Genomic DNA, 18,639 nt, shown 5'->3' with positions numbered 1-18,639 from the left:
GAATTATTGAAGATGTTTGTGAGAACAGGGAACAAGTATGCTTCCATACGTCTTAACCTTTCAGATGCCACTTTATCCTGTTCATTGAAAAGTTGCTTTCACCCAATCTCTTGAATTTTAAGAATCGTAGAAAGTGTACAGCTGCAGAAAATATTAAGAATTTCCAATTGCTTAGCGAATTTTGTCACGTTTACAAAATTTCAAGTCCATGCAAAAACTCACTACAGGAACACAAAATATGGGAACATGTACTATTAGTGTTTTGAAAAGCTTGAAAAGCACTTATCCAGCCACTTGAAAATTATGCCTGGTGCATGATATTGTAAAAACAATGAAAGAAGTGAACCCACTGCATATAACATACTGACACAGAGTAAAAACACCCAGCCGTCTACCCTCCCACTCATTTTGCTAAAACATTCTGCACGTTATTCAAAATTGCAGCACAGTTCCAATAATGTTTCATGATGTAAGAAACACATTTTAAATACCATAGCTTTCATCAGTGATTTTGCTATTGATGCACTCTCCTGCTGTGCACAATTGTGTAGACAGCGTCAGAAAGGGTTAAGCTCTGCGGAAGAAATAACATCAACACCACAAGAAAGAGGTTTAAGGCACTTCGTACACTTGAAAACAAGGTTTTCATTGACTGATAGCGTACACACTGTGCCAGACTGAGAAGGAAGGTTACTTGAAGCATTTTTCACACCATATAGCAAACAGAAATATTCTGCAAAGGCATCAGCAGTGTTCGAGACAGCACCACCATTTTCATGAAGACGTACATCTTTGGCACGCTTTTTAGAAGAGTGAGAGCGCAAAAAGCTCCAGAATTATTTTGAATTATGTGTCACGCTGGCTTCAACACAATCAATGTGGTCGTAGTGATGATTCTAATAATAATAATAATAATAATAATAATAATCCTAGTGGTAACTTGGCACTCTAGAGTAAAGAGAAGGCTGATGCCTGTATGTTAGAGCGTCTTATAACCAGCCATCTAGAGCAGGAATTTGCAGGATGCAGACGACACCTCCTTCCCCTCCACGTGCACACGCGCACGCGCACGCACGCGCGCACGCACGCGCGCACACGCGCGCACACGCACACCACACACACACACTTGTTCAATAACGCAGCACGGCACGCGCGCACACACACTTGTTCAATAACGCAGCACGGCACGCGCGCACACACACTTGTTCAATAACGCAGCACGGCACACACGCACACATTCGACGGGTGCACAACACACAGGAGTGCCAATTCAGTCTGGTTCCAAGGAAGGAGAATCCAAATGGCCAAGGGGGGTGAAGAGAAAGCTCTGTATGTCAGATATAATCATGGAGTTGTGGTGCCGGGCCATAGAGGCACGATGAGGGCTCGGGCTGTGCTGACCACTTGTTCAGACGAACTAAAGAAAGATTAGTGCTGTCCTCAGAGCCGTCAAGCACCCTGCAGTACAGACTAGTGCAATGTTGCGCTGGTATTGCAGGGTGTGCTACTTTAGGGGTTTGAGGCAATCCTCGAAGGCTGCCATGAGATTGTGACAACCGAAAAGACGGGAGTAAAGGGTGCGTATTGTCCGGCGCTGAACAAGCTTAAGTTTGTTGGCGTCGCGAGTTTGGTACGGGAACTATACTGATGAGCAGTACTCAAGTCGTGACAGAATGATAGAAGTGTAGAGTGCTCGGAAAACCTTAGGTCATCAGGGAAGGGAGACACGGGACACAAACCCAAGAATGGGCCGGTGCTTACATACAGTGCTGGTGACATATGCGGAAAAGTTGAGAGAAGAGCTAAATGTGACACCCAGAATGGGAAGGACCCGAACCGTCTTTATAGAGGTGCCTCGAAGGAAGAAGGTTGGACGTGCAGCAGTTTTGTTGTGGCTGGTACGCATGGCAGCACTTGTTACGGTGCTACTACAAAGTTTGATATTGTAGGCCCAGTCGTTCACCTTTACGGAACGTATTTATTGTAAGCACATATGCTGTGCATCGGCATACTGTTGTTGTGGAAGTGTTAACTTGTTAAACACATTCTGCGCAGATGCATTAGTAACTTAGTTTTGAGTAGATCTTTGTCCTGACTACAATTTATAGTATCGCAGCAAGAAACATTTTAGTAGAAGCTGAAGGGATTCCAGCAGTTTAAGCATACCGACTGCACTCACACAATGCACTCACACCAGCTACGCTTTCCATAAACAAAAAATGAGATAAAAAATCAATTACACTTTCACTGACTCAGTACTTGTTGCTTCTTAAGCGGGCATCGAAGCAATCATGGTATACGCCGCTACATGCATAGGTCTTGCATGATCCAGATCCCGCTATGCACTGCACACGGGGCACACGTTGCAAACAGATTTCTTTTTGCAGTGCTCAAGTATAAGGACACACTGAATCAAACATGACTGCGTTGTCACGTATGCTTCAGTGCGTCAGTGTTCTTGATTGCTACACAAGCGATTTGTCTCCAACTAGCCCAAAAGACGGATGCACTTGAAAGAAGTGAGTGAGGGAGCACAGTGAACTTGTACTGAACTGGATTCACATGCCGAATAGAAGAGCGCAGTGTCAGCTGAAACGGGCGGCTTGGCTGATAATGTAAGTACTTCCCATAGTTCGGCTACTAGTGTCTTTCGCTTTCGGAAGTTAGCTTTGCCACTGGAAACAGCGCTGAACTTGCCCGGTAAATTTGAGTCACCCGACACCACACGAAACACGCCGCGGTTGACCACTCCAAGTCCCACACGGTTCATTCACCACATCACACGATGTCAGGAGTGCCATATTTTAAATCACTGCAGCACCAAACGGACCTGAAAATTAATTTCCTTCGACAGAGTTTCTTCACTCGCCAGTTACGAACTCGGTGGGCGAGCTAGGCCTACGCGTAACGTAAACAGCATCGGCGATAGGCGAGTGCTGATTGTCCAGACTTCGGAGCTCGTAAACATGTCTCCATTCGTTTTGAGCACAACAAAATACACATACAACAAGCACAGGCGTTGCGGCAATCGTGATTCGGTTGGCTGTTTTAGCAGACGATCTTACCGAGCCCGGCGGAACCCAGTGGGCAGGTTGGATTAGTCGGCGTCGTTCGAAGTCGCTTCGGATCCACGTCGCGCTGCCACCACCCACGGTCGTCGGTCGGTCGTGTCGTTGTCGGCCTACTATCACAACACTGTCTTTCAGGAACACTGTCGCGCGCGTCGTGCATCCAAATAACGCGGACGATCGTTGGTACCGGCGCCTTCGCACGGATGGCCATCATAGGCATAGCAGCCGGAGGATTCGCAGCCTCCGATTGGTTGACGCTTGCGACGCTTCTCAGCCTCTCATTGGTGCACGCCGGCGCAGCGGCGTCTCGCGTCGACAAACTTCTAGCATCGGCAGTAGACATAATCGCTGGGCGTCGTCAGGCTTCGCCGTGTCTCCGACCGACGCTTTTGACGCTTTTGACGCTTCGGCGCGTGCTGAAGCTTTCCGACGCGTGCCAGTGGTTGGGGCATAAGCCCGTATACGAGCGCCTAGCGCGTTGACCGGGCCTACGTACGTGCAGGCGTACGTTCTTCTGTCGAGCCTTGTTCACTCTTGAACTGCATCTGCCAACCTTCACTTCCCTGCGCCCCTCGAGCACACACATAAGATTACTGCAGTATAAGGGGGCTCATCCCTTTATTACTCACAGCAGCCGCTTCTTTTGCATCCTTCCACATGGCTGTTTTACATGCCACACATGCGTCGTCCGTATTAAAAGCAAGAACACTGCACAGCTGTCACTGACGTGCAAGGTGTTTAGCGTGCGTTATCTGAAGCGCAGCGGTTGCAGTCTGTGATGACGCGTTAGCATGAATCCACAAAAGACGGGAAAAATATCCCCACGTCGTCCTTCGTACTCGTGGTGTGGTGTATAAGGCGTTGCATGCGCGCTCGTTTCACGCTTTTTACTTCTTCCAGTCCCACTTGGCCACAACAGCTTGGAGAGCGTAATATACAGATAACACAGCGGTACAAAACACGGAGACTGACGCAATCGCGCGACGCCTTTGCCGCGGCGCTGAGCAGCGACACGCGCGGCGCGCACAGCCAAAGCCGCCGTTGTGGCCCGAAAACGTGGCCGCTACGGCGCGACTTCCTCCACGCGTTTCTCCTAGCGCGCGTCAGTTTTTTTCCTTCCTCCATCACGCGCGGCGACGATTTTATCGCCCTTGGACCTTACACCGAACCTCACGGCGACGACGACGACAGAAATGTGCCTGGAGTGTCCGCATAATTGCTATCGCAATAAAATATTAGGCGTAACGTTAAGAGACAGGAAGAGAGCGGTGTGGACCAGACAAAAAACGGGGATAGCCGATATTCTGCTTGCATTGGAGCTGAGCAGGCCATGTAGTTCGTATAGTAGATAACCGGCGAACCGTTAGAGTTACAGGATCTGTGCTAAGGGAAGGGAAGCGCTGTTGAGGACGGCAGAGAATTAGGTGGCTTTATGAAATTGGGAAACTCGCAGGCGCAACTTGGCATCAGCTATGGCAAGACAGGGCTAATTGAATATTGCTGGGAGAGGCCTTCGTCCTGCAGTGTACATAAAGAGCGGTGGATTGTGACTATCATTCTCATATTATAAACAATGCTTCTCATCATTCTTGGGCAAGCGGTATCCCGGCTCCTTTTCAATATCGCGGTCTCCTTAAAGCAAGTTTGATACGTGCGCATTTTGCAGTGTCGCGCTAAAGGCAAACCTGTTCCTGTTGGTCAAAACCGCTTGTGCTTTCTTCAGGCGCTCATTAAAATGTCCCGGAAACACTGACAAAATTCTGGAAAGCCGCCGTAAAGCCCAAAGCTCATTGCTGCTACGAAGATATGTGGGCAATCTCGAAGGCTGTGTTTTTAGCAATGCTGGCGCTGGGAGGATGGCGTTATATCATGCCTGCCATATTTATACGTCATGGTGTTTGTTGGCGAGGAAGCACTTTGGGGCTTTCTCTGCACCGTGTCGGTGAGTCGGCGAACCCTGTGGCATGCGCCATTTTGTTGATGTCTTTAGAATCTGCTCTAATGAAATCACGCAACGCAAACAATAGCTGTGTAGTTAAGTATATTCCAAGACCAGCTATGCTTCGCGTTGACACCGGTTTCGGAGGCCTTGCTTCAGAAACTGAAAGGCAAGTGGCGCGATAGCAACTGCGCTTGTGTCACGCAAGTGCCTGAAGTAGTAGTCTATTGCCATAGGGTTCCTCATAAATTGAAAAACGTGGCAAATACATACCATATTCCAGTTGTTTTTTCTGCAGCTTTAAAACTGTCAAGGTTGTGCAACAGCGCACTCCAAAGGATTAAGAAACTGGATTGCGAAAATGAACATGTAATGTTTGTAGAATCGACTGTTGGTAAAGTTCGTAAGACACCCTTGATACCTGGCAATGTTTAAACGTTGGCCACACTGGCTGCTTTATTAATGAGCGGCTGAAATAAACAAGAGTGCAGTACTAACTGGCAGGAACAGGCTCGCGTTCAGCATAGAACTGTGAAATGTGGACGTGTCAAGGAAACTGCAGATATTGAAAAGGAGCCCAAGAATTATGAGAAGCACTTTACACAAAGTCACTTGGATCAAAGATGCGTCAAGGTTTATTCTATTTTTCTGCACAACACGGACATTTCGTTTTTTAGACATTTTTTGTGTGACATAGCCCTCTTGATCGGTCTGTCGTGATGGCTGGTCAGCGCGTCCTCCTTATGTGTGCATTTCTTAGGCGTACCGTAGTAAAGATGCCAATTGTGAGTAGCGCCTTGTGTTGTCTGCTTCCTAAACTGAAATTCGATTCTGCAGTTTTACGTGCCTAAACAATGGGCTCATTACGAGGCACGCTGAGACTCCGGGTCAACGTGGACTATTTGGCCTGCCCTCAGGTGCACGGGCGTCTCTTAATTTCGCTAAAACGCGGTCACAAATTCAAGGGGCGGCCTTGTGTTTATCAGCCCGACGCACTAAGCCACCGTGGTGTCTCCTTGTGCTAAAGTTCATCATGAGTGCGCACCGACTAGCCTGTCAATGAATATAGCCTAACTGGAAGCAATGAACTGTTTAATTTTCCAAGTCCTTACTATAAGTCTGGCTAACCTGAGAACGTTAAGTCCTATTTTAGCACCTTCTATATAGTACATTGAAGTTTCCCGCCGGATTTCATATGATTGGTGATATGATTACGTGCATCTTGCATTGCAGTCTTTTCACATCGGACAGAGCGCCGTATAATCATTGCAGATTCGAGAGTAGGAAGTTTTGGTCTCTATAATCGAGGCAAGGAAAACGTGAAAACGGAGATTATCTAGGAGCAAGAACGCTTCGATTTTCATTTTCCAACGTGACCGTTTTCTTGCTCCTCGAAGAATGTTGAAGCTTTCGAGACAATTGAGTCACGCAGCGCTTTTTGCCCACCGCCTCTACACAATCAAGTATCGTTAGTGGTAGAGGGAAGACCCCCACATAACGAAAGGCGCAAGGAGTGCAGCCACTTTCCTGACAAAATCATCATCCAGAAAATGTTGCATAGAATCTTCCACAAGGATTTTACATTGCAACTCATTGGCCATCGGTCATGGCGGTTAAGTCGTGGAAGCTGTACAAAATCCGCATCGGTCAAGCGAGACGCCGAGAGATGGCTGCTCTTCCGTCGTGCAGTCAGCATTGAGTATTCTCCGGCCACAAGACACCGATGACGGCAATGCAAAAGTACGCGACTCATTGCATGTTCACTTTGGCCGCCACGCTTTTGTTTCTTCATCTTTCTGAAAACGACACTGCTGGGCAGCGTTGCGGCCACATCATGGCTGCCTACCATCCCCTGGTTGTGCGATTGTACTGGTGCCTTTTATCGTCGTGAACAAGAAGGCGCAGACTATCGGCGGCTACTAGTTGGCGAGAATATTCTGACCACGCGCCTGCGCGCTGGCGGGTTTTTTACTTACAAACGCAAGCTCTGCGTGCAGCATTCCGGTTGGTGACGCTCGAATAATCGCAGGAGCAGTGCAGCGCGTCGCACAGCGAGTGCGTGGTGAACCTGGGCTGGTGCGCGTGCCGCGAGGGCTACGGCCGCTCGGCCGACCGGCTGCGATGCGAGGAGGCGGCGCCCGGCGGCCTGCGGGCGCGCTGCGCGAAGCACGCCGACTGCCGGCCGGCGCAGGCGCGTTGCGTGTACAGCCACTGCGAGTGCCCCGGCGGGACGCTGCTCGCCAGCCGGGATGCGAACGGTGAGTCTCGCCTCGGTTTCGTCCGCACTGGCAGTAGTGAGTGCCGCTCCTCGCAGAGTGCCTGAACGCGACCGCGGTTCCGTTGGCGTCTCCCGAGAAGATGGCGGCGCGCGTCGTCGTACCCTGGCACTTGGCGCCCGTTCCGGCCATGCAGGAAGCGCCCGAGACGCCCTCGTTCGGCAAGCCGCACAAGCATATTCGCGACTCGCCCGTCGCCGATGACTGACGAAAACATCGAGCGCACCATTGGCTAGATGGAGAATAAATTTCGAGGGGCACTTGGTTATCCCTGCGTGGACCAAAGCATTGTGGCCGCGTGAGCGCCGCGACGTGACCACGGTGTTCGTCACGAGGTACGCACTACGCAAGGTCATGGGTTCGACTACCACCAAAGGTCGAGGGTTCGACTATGACCAAAGATCGTGGGTTAGAGTGTCTTAACTTCGCCTTAATTAACACGAAAGGTCGTGAGTTCGACTCCCACCAAAGGTCGAGGGTTCGTAGCCTTTTTGGACCACGGCGTTGTCACGCCAACATCGCCAACGCCGAATTTTTGCGCCTCACAAGCCACATAATGCTTTCGCATTAAACGTAATTCGAAGAATGTCAGGCATGCATGGCAGCCGCTGCGCTACCAAGTCCCAACATTCGTTACGCGAGATGAACCTGTTTGTCCCTTTCGGGACAAATCCTTCCAGAATGAGCAATACTACAGAAGCCCGTTTGGTGTTCATGCATGGGGCACCTACCTCTTCACTAGCGTCATCTGCGGTGACGGATCTCGAAAGCGCCTTAATTTGGCGGTGACTATACCCTTAGTGCGTACATGCACTTTTGCACAGGATTCCCAGTATGCAACCCTGTGGTGCCATGCCCCTACGCTCACGACTCGAGGGCGGTAGAGGCGAGCGCCACGGCCAGCAAGTGGCGGAAAGACGTTGCCGATCTCGTATGTCCGCCTGACTGAAATTCCCTGGTTTGGAACTGTTGTGTCCATTTGGTGTTTGAGCATGCCACGCACGTTACTCTGCTCATACTCCGTGGTTCTCAGCCTGGGAGGACCGATGACTCTGTTTGAAAGGGCTGTGGAGGTGTATATCGTGACTTTGACAATGGTGTTTATTTGCATCAGTACATAGTACATGACGCGAGGGGCATGCAGAAAAAGCTGCCATATGGACAGTTGACGAAGCCGCAGGCCCCCGCATTGGCGTTTGCGCCACTGCGCGGGGGCCTGCAAAGCGAATAGCTTGATTTGGCTCTTTCGTCCGTTCATATTGTCGGTAGTGGGACTTGCACTACCGATACAGAGGCGTCGATGCAAAGAGCGCGTGCTCACGCATTGGCGCGTTCATCACCAGCGCTAAACAAGTGAGAACCTCCTTTGCGAATACTATACTACTATATATGGCATTTGCAGCGGTAAATATTTAGTCTAATTTCGTTAAGCAACCAGGGTTATTGCGGAGGTTACGATGATAGGTACATTATGGCGACAATACAAAGCTAGAATTACTCTTCGTTGCAGACATGTCTTCGAGGGTCGAACCCTTCCGGTTTTCGTTCTGGCTCAGCGTAAATGGTTGTCCCGTCAACCGCGCTGCACAGTAGTCAAATAAACTAAAAGATATATGCGTGCTCTTCTGGCCACAAGTAGGTACAAAATACAACGGTAATGTTGGAATATATGTGAAGGGAGGCGTTGGTGAAGTGTTCTAATAAATGCTATACAACTAAATGCTACGCGTACAATGTTGAAAATAAATAACAACAGCACAAGCGGCGGCCACGGGCGTTGTCTGCTCAGTTGCTGTCATGATCAAACGTCCGGGTCCCCGACGTTGTTTTGCTGCATTTCGTGTAGTCCCGAAACCCACCCTGTCGTCTGGCCCTCGAGTTCCGGCAACTCGGCACCAAGAGCCGCTTCGGCCGGTGGGTCCTCTCCAAGGCTAATTGCTGCACGTGCAGGATCTCGAGCTCGTCTTAGCGGCGAGGCTCGTAGAGTTCGACAGCGCAATACGAAATACGCTCAAAGACGCGGAACTGACCACAGCTTTCGAGTACGGTAAGCGTTACCAAGACACGCGTGCGCCTCGCCTCCAAGCAGCATCCACCAATCGTTACTGTCTCCGTGGACTCCACCGCGAGTCCTACAGCATAAAATGCCTCGCCAACGTACCCAGCTTCCCGTTCCGCCTCGCCCGGAGTGTAGGCCGCGGCTTCGTTCTCCCGCGTTGCCCAGCCAAAGCGGCATATCGCCATCTTTTCTGGAGAGCGGCGCGACTGGCAAGGCTTTTGGGGCCATTACCAGGCAAGCATTCACGGCAATGGCTCGCTATCCAAGGTAGATAAATTTGAATATCTGCAGACCTACCTGTCCGGGCCAGCTAAGATGGCAATGTAGGGTATTTGCCTCGCCGAGGCAAACGACGATGTCGCCATCAAGTTGCTGTCTGACCGGCTGTTGCGACATGCTGGTCGATGACCACCTGGACCATCTACTCGCAATGGCACCCATTCGTAGTTGAGCATATCTCGACAATTAAGTTTCGAAATCTTTGTGATGAGGTCACTTTGCGCATAAGCGCACTGGAGGGCCTTGGCGTTCCACCAGAGGAGTATGCTGCTGTTCTGCGGCGCGTCATCATGAAGGCCTTAGCACCTGACCTTGGTACCCTGTACCGGCTGTGGCTTAAGGAGACTTGTTCGTTGAACCACGCTGACACGACAGTGGTTACGGAAGTCACAGCAAGGAAAACATGACCTTCCCACGAATTCAAGTCGAGGCAAGGGATGAAGGCTGTCTAGACCAAGCCAGCTGATCTGCAAGCCAGCGGCATCATCAGTGTGAATCGCGATGTCCCCGCCCTCCGCAGTTGCTCTATCAACTGAAGTAAGAACGCCGTACACGCGTTTCTGCCTCCTGTGCAACGGGTCGGACCATACAGTTCAGGGGGGCTCCACATCGCTCACTTCAGAAGATAAACACAGGAAACTTCAGGTGCGCAGGCGTCAATTACTGCCGCTGCGACAAGCGCAACCACGTCGCCAGTGAATGTCGAAGCGCCGGAAATTTGCGATGTCCTTACTGTGCTGGACAATCACTTGACGTCACTTTGCAACGTATGTACTCCGAGTGCTGGAGACCCTTTCAGAGACGATGTGCCATCGAAAGTAGACAGACAGTTTTTTGAAGCTGCACCTGAATACAGTTGACATACGAGACATTACTGAGAAAGGTAACGAATACAAGCACAAATCTCCCCTCGTCATGGAAGGGCACAAGACAACGCCGCAGCTCTTTCATCGTTTACCAAGATTCCGTACAAGAGTGCTCCTGTTCAGAGAACAAGCCGTCACCATGTCTCAGAAAGATGGCAAGAAAAGCAGCACGGACAAGGAAAACAAGGGAAAGGCAAAGAACAAAACAGACTTCAAGAGACAGGAGAGTTGCAAAGTTAACGATCATGGAACGCCGCCTAAAGCATCCGCCATGGATGCTACTAAGAAGCCCAAGGCTAATAGCAGCGTCGCGAAGGCTCCCAAGGGCAAGCGATGTCCACCTCCTACAGGGCTGTTCAAGCGACACAGGCAAGGCTCAAGGCCATTGCCAACGATGGTTTCGTGTACTCCGAAGGGTAATTCAACCACGAGTACGAGGATGACAATGCGCAACTACGTTAAAGCGCAGGTGTACATTAAAGCGCAGGTGTACAAGCGCCGCCTTTCCAGAATGAACGCCGGCGCACAATGGTCAAGCAAAACTCAACACACACGGAGACACACGTACTGTACCAATGCTACATCGAGCCTAGACGAGCCACTTGGCAAACGTGCAATATGCTTGCATCAAGAGTTGGGCGCCACGCAACCCCAATCAACAAGCATCGATATGAGACGCATACATCGACAAACTTTAGCAGACCACCGCTGGAAGCGTTGGCGCAAGGAGTACCTGCTGCTTCTGCGCTCGGCACACGCGGCGACACCGAAGCTGCCACCACGACTTGAAGTTGGAGACGTGTGCACGACGACGGTTCGCCGCCTCTCCTGTGGAAGTTGGCCCGAGTGACGGAACTGCTTCCTGGTCGCGACAGCGTCGCTCGAGCGTGCTGCCTGGCGTCCCGCTCTGTGATCCAAATAGTTTGTTTTTTAGAGCGCAGCTCTTTGGCGTCCGTTCCTGGGTTTCGCGTCGTCGTCGGCCTCGTGACCAGCTCCGCCCCCCTTTCATCCCCCCAGCGCTAGCAGCGACCGACTGATACCGCTGGATGCCGCTGACGCCGCTAGAGAGTCAAGATAACGTGACTGCATAGAACACCGTCGCCGCCATGCAGACAGAGGAGGAAAGGGTCCCCCCCCCCCCCCTGTATCGGCGTCAGCGGCATCAGTCAGTCGCTGCTATCTCTTCCCTCCTCCGTTTATCGTGTTGTCCGCTTGCTGCGCGCGCTTCTGCCCCCATCGTTTGCCGCTGGGTGTACACGCCGCCCCCCTCCCCCCTCTTCCTGCGAGTCTCCGGTTGTCAAAGCGCCGGCTCGAACTTAATTCCTTTCTTCGCTCCTCCTCCAATGCAACCCCTGTGCGGTGGCAATCAGAGCCAGATCGGTGGCGGCGGATCTGTATATGTGCACCGCCCGAGCCGAAATTGCCGCTGCCGTTCGCCCTGTGCGGTGGCAATCAGAGAGCCAGATCGGTGGCGGCGGATCTGTATATGTGCACCGCCCGAGCCGAAATTGCCGCTGCCGTTCGCCACTGCGAAATTATCTGCCAGTTCTTTCTGAGCCATGAGCGAGACGACCGATGGAAGTCCTCTGTCTGCTGCTGCTGCTGCTAAACGAGCTGCCAGAGCAGAGGCCCTGCGCCGTCGCCGTCAGAATCCAGAGGTGCGTGCCGCCGAAGCAGAAGCTTACCGTCGCCGCCGTCGAGATGATCCAGGAGTACGGGAAATATAAAAAAAAAATTCTGTGATAGCGCATACATGTGTTGCTCGATTTCTTTGCCTCAATCTATCGAAAAGGTGAAACAGCTTATTTGCTGCGCTCAAATTTCGCATTAGGAAGTAACGTAATCGTCGGTAATTTTTTTTTAAAGCCGGCAGTCTTTAGCAATTTTGTTGGCCGCGGGAGAGTGTTGCAAGGAGGAGGTCCGAGCACAAGTGGCGGCCACGGGCGCTGCTCGCTCAATTGCTGCCACGGATCGAACGTCTGGGTCCCCGTCGTTGTTTGCTGCGCCTGTTTAACTTTGACTCAGAGATGCACGAGGAGAGAGGGGATGTATAATGTTCGTATAGTGGAAGCGGGTATACGGCAGAAAAGTACGACACATGCGTATGCAAATACATTCAACGATTATGTATCCTTTCTGTCACAGTGAAAACTATTCAGGAGAAATGACAGAGAATACCCAGGGGCACATGCACAAGGGGCCAAGAATAGAGTGCAAATATAAAAGAAAATCATACAAAAAAAAAAAAAGAAACAACACGAACGCGCTTTAGATATACCAACGAGTCGAATTGTAGTTCCAAGTTTTTGTCGTAATTGTATTATTCGGGGGAACAGAGGTGCACTTATTGGCACTATCCTATCGGTCGAAATTGCTTATCAGAGGGGTTAGAATACAAATATTTGAGGAAAATAACCCTCAACTATCTAATAGAGCTAGACGTTGTCTTTTTTTGTGCGCTCAAGCAAAGGACGCATGAACCACTCCGTGCTTCTCGAAGCGAAGACGCGCAAAGACGATGATAGTTTCAGAACACGGCCGCGCCTCGTGGGAATGTTCCTGCAGCGCTCCCTCGTCCTGGGTGTGGACGATCCGTGCCTCATCGGGAAGCTGTGATCAGACTGTCTGCAGCGTCCGCCAAACGTAAGATCTTTTTCTTGCGTCGATGTGAGAGACTCGCACCACTCATTGCCGCACAGTTAGGTTTGCGCAGAGGTGAGCAGCCACCGCATGGCCGTTATGGGTGAGTCGTTTCTATGGCTCATATGACATCAGAATTAACTATTTATTAAAGATTCCTAACTTTTACCATTATCAATTACAATGGCCAATTTTTTAAACCAGGAATAAGGCGTGTGCCGAGGCTATAGTGTCTTGCTGCATTTGTAAGCGACCTGCTGCTACCAATTATGACAGATTTCTTATGGAAAGCCTTGCACCAAATAGGCACTACTGCGAAAGTCCTCATACTTGTACGCGGTTTTTATTTATGAATCTAACCATGGTGACACATAGCTACACGTTGGACGGATAATTACGTGTTTCCTTCTTGCAGAAAGCTACCGCAACTAACTATTGAATTTCCCACTGTTATCAATGTGATAATAATCTGATGACAATGTGCGCTTGCAGTATGCCTTTCCGTTCTAAGAAGAGTATCTTGCCCTTCGACTCAGTACCTTCAAAGCCAGTAAAGCGTATCACAGCAACTTTATGTTTGGGGGCTGTCCGGTCACGGTCTTGCTTTGCGCAGCAGCAGCTTTGAGGCGCAAAAGCTAAGACGACGGACACGCACGCACGCACACAGTGCAAATCCCACGCACTTTGGGAATCGACGCCATGCAGCATTGTTTATTATTTTTTAAAGAATACTCCAGGTCGACATGTAGCCTATAGTTAGGAGTGGATTTGGTTATACAGTGTTAAGAAATACAAACATTTACAAACAACCTGGTTCCCCAAAGCGTTCCCAGGTTGATCAATGTGTTTGTGTGAATCAAGTATTTGTGTCTGTGATGCGAGCAGGTTGAATTAGGAATGATCCGAGAGCGCGGGTGTTACGATAGCAGCATGGCGACGACGATAAGGACGATTGTACGCTTTATACGAACGATCAAATTAATGTTAATGAGCGGCATGGTGCTGGCAGATGGGTAACAAACAGCGGTAAATGTTCACTGCACGTGGCATCAGTGGGAGGACACAAACGGTGTGACTGTGACACTGTGATGGCCCATCCGTGTGTAGCCACTGGGACGAGTGGCGTGGTGCAGTGGCTCGCCTTGGCCGAACCGTGATGCCGTTCGATGCAGCGCTTTCGCACGGGACACTTGTGCCCTTCAGGCCTCGTTTGAATGAGCGGGCTGGCGAGGAGGACCGGTCTCCGGGAAGAGACGCGTTGGCGCTCGGAAATATGCTCGTAGGAAACGGATCTTTCAATCACTCGTTGAATGGATGCAACCGGTGTCCTGCTGCAGAGATGTCGGGATCTTCTTACGGGTATCACCTGACTCGGGCGCAGGTAACACACGAGAATCAGAGGCGAGAGTCTGATTACCAAGCTCGAATGACGTGCAAGGGCTATCACGGAATCACTAACGCGAGCATATACTCATCGACCCAAATTAGTAGCACGCCGTGGTTAGTGGACAACTTGGTCCACTGGGTGGGCACACGTTCTTGTCATCGTAGTAATATAGTGCTCTGCGCGGATGTCATGAGTACTCGTCATTCTTGCCATGCATGTCATGAGAATCATGGGAATCATGTCATGATTTGGCATGCAGCTAGACATATATCATTTTATGACATGCATGGCAGGACATGTCATTAATGTCACACATGCATATTATGACATGCATATCTAGAATGCATCTAGTAAAATAACTGCATGCAATGTCATGCAATCCATTAATATCATCACATTTATGACATTCATGTCATAACGTGTGGGGTTCTTTTCCGTGCTCTTGGGACAAAGGAACGACAACACAGTAGTGCAAACAATCACAAGGGCATTTATTGCACCTTTCATAGATCAATGCCTGCTAGCCGAGTTGCTATCCACAAAACATGCCGATGGGCGCGCGACAAATCTACAAGTCCGACTCACCGCGACCTGGTAGCGAGCGAATATGTTCGCCCCATGCTGGATCCCAACGCCTGGTCGTTCGCGTGTACGGTCACGCCAACGGTGGCGCGTTCGAGGGCGGCCACGCGAGACGGTCTCGCAGAAGCGTGGGTCGGCGCACGCGCGGCACGGCACGTCCGTGCCGCTTGCTCCCCGAACCCCAAAGAGCGCGCCTTCCGCTCCCGCACCCAAGTAACCCCGCCGGTAGCAGCGCAACACTCGCGCCATCTCTCGCGCTGCGCTTCAACCACATCGAGCGCCGCGGGAGTCACGCAGGCCACGCGGCGAAGCGGGATTGCAGGAGATGGGGGAAAACAAGATATCTGGGGACGTGCGTGAGTCGCGCATCCCCACAAACGTGATTTTCGTTCATGTCACGTCAATTTTATAGCAAGTTATGTATCAAGATATCCATGACACAAATGAAATGACATGACATGCATCAATTAAATTACTTGCATGTCATAATGTCATTGTAATCAATGACATAAATTGCATAAGGTGATGGCGTCGTGATCATTTCTTCGACTGGATATGTTTCAAGATACGTATGGCCAGAATGCGTTCATGACATGAGAAGAATGACATGATATGCTCATACATGTGTTGTCATGAATGGCATGTCATGGCGTACTCACGCAATTCATGGCGTTCATCTCATCACACCTGTCATTAATGTGATAACATTTATATAATGTCATTCATGTCAGGTCATGAACGCATGCCATGTAATGCTATCATGACACATACCAAGTTAAAAGTCAGTTTCGCCCTAAAGGGGAAGCATTGATTACGATAGCAAATTAGTAGACAGCTATACGAAGTAAGGATAGTAGCTTTATCGGCCGTATAAACTCGTAAACATTCGCTTACTAACTAAATTAACATGCATTGTGTCACGCGCGCACAGGCAAACACAAAGACATATCACTCGATGTGCGCAGACAAACCTGTCAAAACGCTGGCGCGAGGAAGAGGGGCAGCAACAGCCAGTGAATTGACCTTCGTGCAGCCTCTCGCTTCAACGCCGGCCACGGCGGCCGCATTTGGATGGGGGCGAAATGCGAAAACACCCGTGTACTTAGATTTAGGTGCACGTTAAAGAACCCCAGGTGGTCGAAATTCCCGGAGTCCTCCACTACGGCGTGCCTCATAATCAGAAAGTGGTTTTAGCACTTAAAACCCCGTAATATAATCAAATTTTTTTCGCTTCAACGCAAACTAAGCGGCGACAACACAGTGCACACGAAGCTATGATCCTCCGGCGCACCTAGACACTGTACTAGCCCCAGATCGCTTTCGAGACGGGGCCCGCTACGCCGCACCATACGCAGCAGCAGCCGGATTAGAACACTCCCATCCCTACCCTGCCCCCGGTGCCTTGCCGGAAGACGGCGCGCTTCCTTTTCGCTTTCCTCCCATACGTGCTCGACATTGAGCCGCCATCGTCGACACGTTTGCACACTTTCGCTCTCATATACAGCATACGGCGCTTGGCGACAATGTTATCGCCCTTGGACTTTAATACCGAGCATCACGGCAACGCCGACGGCGGAAATGCACCTAGAGTCTTCATATAATTGCTATCGCAATAAAAAAACGACCACAACGGCATCATGTCATTTATGCCATTTATATCGTGACGTACTTGCCATCAGAAGCATGTTATATCAATGATGTAATGACATGACCTACGCATTCATTCATGCCATGATGCACATGACGAGTCGCGAAACCTGGGAGCTGCTGCTCTAATACTGCACCCGCCTGTTTGTATGACAGATGAAATCCGATATTACTTCCCTCTAGTGCCCTTTCCATCCTTGCCATGTACATCATAAACAGCAGTGGGGATGAAGGGCACCACTGCTTGAGTCCCTTGTTGATTTCAACTTTCGCCTCGCTCTTCATCCCTTCCCATTCAACGCAAATCGTATTTTCTACTAAATTTCTCTCAAAAGTTGTAGACAATCGTCGCCTAAGCCTTCCCTTTCCAGAATATCCCCAAAGATGTTGCGGTCTACGTTGTCATTACAGGAGCTGTAATGTCTAAACAGGCCACATATAACGGTCTCCTTTCTACTCTGGATATTTCAGTATACTGAGTAAGGACAAATAAGTTATCATCCATACGCCTAACGATTCCGAAACCATCCTGAAGTTCTCCCAACATGCCATTATTTTCTACCTATGCTTGCAGCTTTAATTTATTCGTCTGCATTGCTAGCCTGCATATTATCGATTTAATGGTCAACGGTCAACTTTATCTCCAACTGTCTGGTATTCGTCTACCTTTTAAGGTATTTTTCTGCTGCTTTCAACAGGGCTTCATTACTTTTTCGTCCTAGATCATTAATCAGCCTAACGGGAACCTCGTCTAGCCCTGTGGCTGTGAGCTTAGGCATTTTCTTTTCGCCTTCCTTTCATTTGAAGTTTGTCAGCACCACCTACTTTCCTATCTGATTCTCTCTCATGCTGTTTTGTTTTCCTCAAATACAACCTTGTCATTGCCTTGGAAAGGCTCGGCTGTTACATTAACACGATAGCATTAAGGAGCCCTTGTCGCAGAAAATCCGGTGTCGGCATCGGACGTCGTTATGACAAAAATATTTTCGAACTATCGACACCCAGGCCCTCCATGGGGTGCAAGGAATTTACGGAACTAATTGAATTTCTCAAGCTGTTATACGTGGAAAAATAGTAAACTATGATTACACACAACCTACAGACATGGTAGCTCTCGGATTATAATTTGTCTCTACGAGAAAGCATAACTCTGGCGAAAACTCAAAGAAACCCCTTTTCTAGCGTTTCTATAGAAACGCTAGAAAAGGTGTTTTGGGGGCCACGGAGCGGCGCGCCCGGTTCCTTGCAACACCTCCAGCTGGCGCTCGCCTCCGTCGCATCGCGGCCCATGCAAGAGGCCGCGTTTCTACCAAAAAGCCAGCCTTCGCGCGTAGCGTTCGCAGACAGCGTTTCCCGGAAAACACTACGGTTACGTACGTTCCAGTTGCCGGGAAGCGTCAGGGATTTTTAATGCTTTCGCGTTCCACTCTGAAAGGCGAAGCTTAAGCGTCCTCCAAATTATTTCGGATGTAATTTAATGCCACGTCCCCTTACAGTTTGTTTCGATATTCGTCTAAGATATCTTGTTGTATCGTTCCAGATTTCCTGCCTAATAAGTTTATGTGGTTCCAAAATATTATCGGTGCGGCCTTCTTTTTCTGACGTATTTCTAACAACTAACGTTCACTTTCACCTTTTTATCTTTGCGTGAACCATTATTTGAACCATAGATTTTTCACCCGATATATTTCAAGTTTTCTGGCTACTACTTCCTGCGGCAACTGCGCTTTTATTGCCTGCATGTGTTCTCGTGATGTTTTCCTGTTCCACCAACATTTCGGTTTCTTTTTTCCTTTCCAATGAGCATGCTGCTTCTGTTTGAGTATTTCTGTCTTAACTGCACTTAGAAGCTATCTATATTCCCACTATTTGCTTGACCAGTTGCCATGTTCT

The 18,639-nt window shown here is 49.7% G+C and overlaps 2 protein-coding genes across 3 annotated transcripts in view; one reads left to right on the top strand and one right to left on the bottom strand.

Annotated features, from left to right (window-relative positions):
* Positions 1-7,539, top strand: part of LOC142557923 (uncharacterized) — a 30,632-nt gene extending 23,093 nt beyond the window's left edge. The window contains exons 3-4 of the mRNA XM_075670119.1: positions 7,040-7,268; positions 7,325-7,539. Of these exons, the coding sequence (XP_075526234.1) occupies positions 7,040-7,268; positions 7,325-7,494 (399 nt within the window). The 3' untranslated portion in view covers positions 7,495-7,539. The remainder of the gene's footprint in view (positions 1-7,039; positions 7,269-7,324) is intronic.
* Positions 1-18,639, bottom strand: part of LOC142557840 (bile acid-sensitive ion channel-like) — a 292,552-nt gene that overhangs the window by 102,249 nt on the left and 171,664 nt on the right. The gene's annotated exons all lie outside the window — the stretch shown is intronic.

This window comes from Dermacentor variabilis, chromosome 9 (assembly GCF_050947875.1).
Source record: "Dermacentor variabilis isolate Ectoservices chromosome 9, ASM5094787v1, whole genome shotgun sequence".
Taxonomy (NCBI): Eukaryota; Metazoa; Arthropoda; class Arachnida; order Ixodida; family Ixodidae; genus Dermacentor; species Dermacentor variabilis.
This window is presented reverse-complemented; position numbering and strand designations above follow the sequence as displayed.